The sequence below is a fragment of the Stegastes partitus genome, unplaced genomic scaffold, assembly GCF_000690725.1.
Source record: "Stegastes partitus isolate 25-593 unplaced genomic scaffold, Stegastes_partitus-1.0.2 Scaffold35, whole genome shotgun sequence".
Lineage (NCBI taxonomy): Eukaryota > Metazoa > Chordata > Actinopteri > Pomacentridae > Stegastes > Stegastes partitus.
In genome coordinates, this window is record NW_007577766.1 from 1,029,743 (window position 1) to 1,038,108 (window position 8,366).

The 8,366-nt window shown below is 40.2% G+C and overlaps 1 protein-coding gene across 2 annotated transcripts in view; it reads right to left on the bottom strand.

The window, feature by feature from the left end:
* pdgfd (platelet derived growth factor d) overlaps nucleotides 1-6,732 on the bottom strand; it is a 67,733-nt gene extending 61,001 nt beyond the window's left edge. For both annotated transcript variants that reach the window (XM_008301627.1, XM_008301620.1), the window contains exon 1: nucleotides 6,165-6,732. In XM_008301627.1, coding sequence (XP_008299849.1) covers nucleotides 6,165-6,282 — 118 coding nt within the window. In that variant the 5' untranslated portion in view covers nucleotides 6,283-6,732. The remainder of the gene's footprint in view (nucleotides 1-6,164) is intronic.
* Between the last annotated feature and the right edge of the window lie 1,634 nt (nucleotides 6,733-8,366).

Here is an 8,366-nt window from a genome sequence, read left to right on the forward strand (position 1 = left end):
CCAACCATTTGTGTCTAAAAAGCATCTGTTTTGTTATGTGATGGACATGAAGAGACAATACCCATTATTTGAAGATTTTCTGTCTATCTTGTCTTTATACAGTGTGTAGAAATATAAATACAAATAAATACATTTGAATACACATTAGACTGATTTAAAATGTTCCAAAGCAAAATATGCCATAGTTGACGAATTACCTATCTGTATCTGAATATATTACAGTAAATTTCTTACCTTTTTGTTTAGCTCTCTCTGTCTGTGCCCATTTTCAACAGAAACATGAATGTGGGTCTTTCAAGTGTATCCACAGTGGATGTTAAATGTCTGCAGGTTCATAAACTAAATTTGACTAAATGTATTATCCCTGTGCAGGTACCATTGTTTTGTCTGAGTATGCCGGTGTGCATGTCTGTGACACTGTTTTGTCGCATTATATTTGCTCACAGAGCCAACAGGGTGAAATAGCTTTTGATTAAAAACAGCTGAAACAGATGGGGGAAGGTGGGAAGATAAAGACAGAAATGAGAAAGGGAGAGATTGAAAGAGGAGGATCTGGAGAGATGGAGTGATATGTAGCGAGGCAGAGACCGATAAGAGAGCACTGAGAGAGGAAGGCAAAAGATAAGAGAAGAATTATTGGAAGAAAGAAGAGTAGGAATCAGAAGGATATGCCAGGACTCTTTATAAAACATATTGCGGTTTTCTCACTAGCTGGAATAGAAGCTATATACTCCCTAGCAGAGCAGTCAGTTCCACTGTGGTACTAAATAACAGGTTAACCACGACACTGATTGCAAGAATGGTTACTCTATGCATATGGCATTGCCAATTATTTATACTCCAAGAGTAACTGTATGGTGTATGTGAGTCTGCATGCTAATGAACGCGTGAACTTTCACACACAAGTATGAAGTGTGCTTAAGTAATACAGCTGCATAACTTTGGTTAATCTTAAAGCCAACAAACTTGAAAAAGATAACAATGCACTTAAATCTCCAGAGTATTCCACACATTCCCTCGTACTCACAAAGGTGTGCAACGTCTGCATTGAGTCTCAGTAAGCATGCGTCTCACGACTGGGATGTTAAACCACAGAACACATGATGTGCATTCAGATTAGACTAGCTGCACCAAGACTAAAGTAACTATTATAAAGGGAAACATACTTTATATAGATAAAAGGAAAATTTAAATGCAATATTTTAGCCTTTCAAGTACGCAGTGTAGACTTCAATGCGAACACTTGAAATAAATGAATAAACAGACTATCTAATGAAGAGCCCTTAAGTGGTACATGACACTGAAATTCACAATTATGTAAATGTTGATTTAGGATGGGGTTTTGTCTTTTGTGTTTGTTTCATTGCATTACCAACATCTGAGGACAGGATTTTTTAAAATGTGCATAAGAAATACGACAATACTAAGTTGACATTTGAGCCGATGCTGAATTCTGACGTTGATACCAAATTTTAGAGAATTATAAATTCTAATATTGATATATTAGCCAATACTATACATATATATCTGTTAAATTAATATTGAGAGGAGAAAAGGATGAAGTCGCTGTTTATTAACCTTCCAACAATGTATTTTAGAAGCTAGTTAGCAGCTTAACACAAAGACCGCTTGACCACTGTCTGCTTTAAAAACAGAGTCGAAGCATATGGTGCTATCATACAAACTGGATGATAGCACCATTTCTAAATTACCCTAACCATCATTTCCTGTTACATCTGTGCACATCAGACAGCCAACATCCATCCATCATCTATACACCGCTTAATCCTCACAATGGAGTCTATCCCAGTTGACTTGGGCCAAAGGCAGGAGACACCCTGGACAGGTCACCAGTCTATCACAGGGCTACACTTAGAGACAGACAACCAAGCACACTCACATTCACACCTACGGACAATTTAGAATCACCAATTAACCTCATCATGTTTTTGGACTGTGTGGGAGGAAGCCGGAGAACCCGGAGAGAACCCACGCTGCATGGGGAGAACATGCAAACTCCACCAGGACACGAACAAGCGACCTTCTTGCTGCGAGGCAACAGTGCTACCAAATGCGCCACCTTGCAGCCCCACAGCCAATATCAACTAACCAATATACTAGTCTAATTGACACGTCTCATGCTTCTCTTACATGCCACTAGAGGGCAGTCACAAACTGACATTTTCTCATATCACAATGTGCTGCATATTGACAATGTTTTTCATAAATATTTATTTGAATAATCATCGCCAAGAACAATATCAGAGCAGTGCTCATTAAAACCAACTCAGTTTAAAAGCAGGTCAATTACACTGTATTTCTATTAGGAACACAGCTGAACATGTGTGGTCGTTTGTGATGGCTGGCATTGCGCGTCTGTCTGTGTATTGGTTTTCGTCCTATCGGGGTCATCTGATCTTTTCGGCGATGATGAGTCGCTCAGAGCAGAAAGGCCAAATAGTGTTTACCTTGTTCTGTGTGTTTACATGTATATGTGTCTTTTTTTTCTACAAATACGCTTCTGTTTCCCTGTCTCACCTCTCACCCCGCCCCACCCCGACCCCTTTAATGCACCCGCAGACACACTTCAATGGCAGGCGAAAGGAACGAGCAAAACGCTGAACAAACACAGGAGGAAAAAACCTTGGGGGGAATTCCTCGAAGTGAGCTAAGACATTCTGTCAGAACATTTACACACAAACACACGTATCCAAATACACAAGGGTGTACGCACATGGGCACATTCACAATGCTAAATGGACTAGTGAAAGCTGCAGAGTCCCCACGAGCTTCAGGTTCGCTCCTGCACATGGAAACAACTATAATCACCAGCAGTCAATCAAATAACGGAACTAAGCTCTCATATTCCACATAAGCCGACTGTTGAGGCAAAAACACAGAGACGCACACACACACAAGCAGAGATAACTTCTGGGCAGAGTATTATTGTCAAACTGTATGCAGTGGATTAAAGAGCTGCTAAATCTAAGCATCTAACAACCAGCCAGTCTCAATAGCAGCTATCACATTGCCTGATAGTGTTTGTTGATCAAGAGATGAGCAACCTCACTGTGATCATATCAGTCTGATTTGATATTATCAGAACATACAAATTGTTTGACAAGTGTGTCAAGAGGTTCTTTATTGAGCCACTGCCCTTTTCTCATTGAGAGGCTGTGTTTAAACCAGTTACCATTTCATCTCTCCTACTCATGTGTCAGACTTATTGAACGTTTTTCGTTGAAATGGCCGAACACAGACTTCTGACCAGAGCACTCAGAAAAACAGTTGGAAACTGTTCTGTCAACTTTCCAATTTCGATTTACCACTGAAGTGTACAGTAACATATATCTGAGTCAGTGTCAGATGGCAGAAATCTGAGGAACAACCATCCCACTGTTGCCCTTTGCTCCCTTCACTTAATTCACAACACTAAATTCATATCCTGGCAATGTATTAACAGGGAGATTACAAACTTTTGATGTTGCAAGAATAAAGTTTTTGACATTAGGAGGAAAGTGGACTCGATTAAAATTGCAAAAGCTTATGAAACTGAAACAGCAAAGAACATTTCAACCTGTATCTAGTATTGCTGCTAATCGCTTACTAATATGCATGGCTACCAAACTGTTGCAAAATCCAGTTAAAGTTCTGTGAGCTCCACTGCCACAGTGTATTCAGCTGTGATGTAGATATAAATCCCACCTGTGCAGGTGTCTAAGCTGAGAGCAAACATGGCAAAGATAAAGTGGCAGTCTCTAAAGCTAAGCGAAAAATATTTCATCGCAACAAAAAGGCAATGGCTTACAAAAAAGACTTCCAACACACTCCAAGTTCTAAAAGACGCAGTTGGCAGCATCATAGTCAAGTTTAAATCTCATTGCAGAGCAGCAAACCTTCCAGGATATGGAAGAAAGAGCAAAATGTCCCTATGAGGAATCAGATGTTTGAAAATAACAGCTGAGAAAAACTCTGTATTCCTGCCAAAGATCTGCAGAAGGCCACGATGAAGGCAGGAACAAAAGCAGCAGTACACACTATGGAACACCAAGAAAGCAAGGACTTAATGCCTGGAAACCTTGACCAAAAAGCGAAAAAAAAGGCAACATGAACAGCAACAACAAAAAAAAAAAGGGCAACAGAAACGTGCGAGAAACGACTGCAAACATTTATTGAAAGTCATCGAGGTTATTGTTAAATACTGACTTTGACAGTTAAATAATTTTGCTTATGGGCCTTTTTGGAGAAAGTTTTATTTATCTGTAGTACATTCTGCCCTTCATGTGACTTATCAAACTATTTTCCAAAGCTTCAGTCGATGTCTTTTCCCTACATTATATTCACATCACTACAATGTCCTGCAGGTTTGATTGCAACTGCAGTCTTAGACTGACTCATTTCATAGTAACATTAAATGTAAAACGACAAACAAACAAAAAAACAAAAGACAAATAGCAACTACTAAGGAGATTTTCTGCAGAACTATGATGAAAAAATGTTGGAAAAGTAATAAAATCTTTCATTGCTGCAGTGTTAAAAATGTGAAAATTGGTGCTTTAATGATGCCTTCTTCTGATCTTTCCAGTTTCATTCGTTTTCTTTTCCCATTGTGTGAGAGAACAGGCATATTTTACCCTGCTGATATTTTGAACCTTGACCAGACAGAGCTGGTGCAGCTGTTGTCTTTAAAAGCATGATTTTTTTTTTGCAACAAGCCATTTCTTTATCACTGTTCACTCCTTTTTTTTCTTTTTTGTCCTGATCCATCTCACAGTGCTGCTACAGCACAGCTGTCACTCTGCAGCAACTACTTGGATGTGCCACATCATTTACAGCATATACACATACTTTTGACTAGCAAAAGGTGTGCATTTGGCAGGTTGCTATCAGTGAAGTATATGTGGATGCTTCACGGTCTGATTCAACAGATAAAACTCTGATACTGACATCAAAATGTGATTCGACTTACTGCCAGGTTTGGTTCAAATGATTCATAAAATGTTTAATCATGAGCAGATGAATGCAGCAACCGAAAAATAAAGAAAGAAACAGAGGCAGTTTTCGAGGTATTTGATAGGTAGCAAAGGTCACAGAAATGTAGGCTATTTAATGTGTAAACCGTCAGACTGTGTTAGTCTTTTTTTTTTATGAACACACACACACACACACACACAGAAGTGTTTGGTGAAACAGGCCTCGGGAGCAGCCATCCAGGTTCGAACCTAATACAGTGGTATTTTCATGTTTCCCAGCCAAAAGCAACCCTGCAGCTGAGTGTGTGTGTGTGTGTGTGTGTGTGTGTGTGTGTGTGTGTGTGTGTGCGGTGTGTGTGTGCGTGCGTGTAATCAAAGGTACTGCACCATGACTTCAGCCTCAGGGCCAAGTGAAAAGTAAGCATGGCACACCTCCAGGAAGTTATATAGGCAAGTGGTTCAGGGAGTCTGAAAACTTCAGCTTCAATGAAGGCAGAGATGCACTGCAGCAGTGACCAAGTCCCACTAAAAGGCTACTGGCACCCAGTTGAGACATGCAGCAGGCATTTTATTCAGTTTGCTCTTCCTCTTTCTTAATAGCTTGGTTTGCACCTCCTTCACATCATTTAGCTTTCACCACCACTCTGTGACTGCTCCCCTTTCTCTCTCTTAACAAGTTTTCATTGTGCCAACCAGTCTTTCACCACAACAAACCATTTCAGTCACAGAAAAATAAAAATAAAAATACTGTCAGCTACAACAAGACAATCAGGCGATGCAAGGGAAGTATTTAAACACCTCAGCTTGATCATTTCACATCATTACTGGAAGTAGAAAGGACAAAAACAGACCTAATGTTGCACTTTTACAAAAACAGATAACTCCATCTTCCCAAACCTTCAGAAAACCCACTTTTCCATCATCTACCTGAGACAACATCAATCAAACTTAATTTATCTCTGTTTTTCACATCATTTCTACTGAGTCACATCCACTGAACTTCAGTTTGATTGATATTATCTCAAGCAAGCAACACACAAAAAAAATAAGTTTTCTGAAAATCAACAAAAATGGAGTGATCTGTGTTTGTAAATGAAGTCTGCACTTATGAAAAGAACAGTGCACTTGTAAAGAAAAGGCCTACAGTCTCAATACGGCTGGAATAATGAAACATGAAAGAACAGATCTCACCGTCTCTCCTGTTGTTGCCCCTCATCACTTTGGCAGGGGAGACCTGAGCCCTCCCGACCCCGCTTACAGTCCCCAACAATAAAACCATCCACATCTGGAACACCACCGGTCCTCTCATGGTGCTGACCAACTCCTCTTCACCTTCCAGTGGCGCGGGTTAAAAGATAATCTACTTACAATTCCCCCGCAATCAACTTTCAACTTGGACTTTTCAGTATCTCCCTCCTCTACCCGCAAACAAGAGCCACTTGTTGACTCGTTGCGCCTGACGCCTGGCGCGGACCACGTCCCGAGTTGTGCCAAAGTGCCAAAAAAAAAAAAGTGTCGAAGCGCGTTTGGCTTCCTCGAGAAAGTTAAGCGCCCGCAGACAGCAAGAGAAAAACTCCGAAACAACTGAAGCGCAGGTGGAAGGTAATATAGCTCCGTTCACGGTCAGTCATGAGGTTACGGGCGCCCGACTTCTTATCACCTTGAAGGCAAAAGAATTTTTTTTCAGTCACTGAGAAATATCCCGCATAGTTCGGTGGTTTCTATCTAACGCATCTGCACTGTGCAAGTCTGCGCGTCAAAGTTTGCCAACTGACTGCTGCGCGCTCACGATGAGTGTGTGTGTTGGTGTGTGTTTGTGTAATGTGGGTGTGTAACTACGCGAGATGCCGGGACGGGACGTCAGAGAGGAAGATCAAAAAACACCTTAAAGTACACTTTAGTGCGTAAAAATCTATCTATCTATCTATCTATCTATCTATCTATCTATCTATCTATCTAAACTAACTTCTTTCCTTCCTGCTGGCACGCACCTTTGCAAAGTAAAATAGAAAGGAAACATCCCAGAAATTAAGGGAAGGCAGGGAAGTTCCTGAAGTCATTTCTTGAGTATTTGACTCAGTGACTAATTATAGGATGCACGGAAATTCATAGAACAACATGTTTTCATAGCAGTAAGCAGAACAAGCACTTACTGTAAATGAGCCCGTTTATCCATCCTCCTTCTGACACAGAACACAACAGAAATGTGTCGTCCCCTGTGCAATGTCACCAAAATGATTCAAAATAGTCTCACATAACAAATAACTCAATAAACTTGACAAATGCTATGTTTCTTCTTATAAACAGATGACTATATTGAAACTACAGGCTCCAAAGTAAAAACCCAATGCATTAAAAGTGAAAACACCTGTAATCACTAATACACAAGTTAGAAAACCTGTGACCATTAAAACCAGACTTAGTACACATGTGACAAGCATAATCGTATGGACATTATTAGAAAATGACCAATGGACCTATAAGTTATGTCTGTCTGCACGTCTGCTCCCGTAAACTAATATTTTGTTGAACAACCCTTTGAGCCAATCACTGCAATCAGGTGTTTTCTGTAACTCTCAGTGAGACGTCTACACCTGTTGACAGGTGTTACGTCCCCGTGAGCTAGGGGATGAGGGGAGTAACAAGAGAAAAACAAAAATTGGGTTAAAGGGACCAGGAAAATCATTGTTCAATAAAAAATCAGGTTTATTTTACAAACAAACGAAAAGAAGAATGCAAATTAGAGCGAGCTTCCTGAAAACGAAGCCGATCCTACGATTACCAAACAACACAACAACCACTGAGGTCGGCTCAGCTCTTTAACTCTCTGGTGATGAGTGCAGAGCAGCTGCACCTGGACGCTCCTTCTGGGCATCACCTGAAAGGGAACTACATAAAGTACGCACCAATACGGCCCACTGCTCATCAGCAAAGTGCTCTAATTTGTGTTTTTATTATTATTCTTTTCAACCACAATTCAAAAGAAATGTTGTATTTGACTAAAATATATTTTAGCAAATTTTTATTTATTATTACTTTTTTTTTTAGTTTCCAGTTATTTGAGTGACTATTGTGAATTTTTCCTTTTCTTTAATGGAAAGGTATGAATACATTTGAGTACGACAGTAGAGGCAGAACTAAAAATAGGTGGAAACCTGTTGCAACAGTGATCAGGAGGTACAGAATGAGTCACATTGATCAGAACTATTGCTACTCGCATGTTTTAACTTCGGCAAAAGGACAGGCAAGCGCTTCAAAGTTGAGTTGACACAGGTCAGTACGTAAAACCTGGCACAGTGTGTAACAGTAATTCATTTGAACAGTGGACATATTTGTTTGTACGGTCCAGCATGTTTGGGAGTAAACTGGCCACAACAACCACAGTGAATGCAT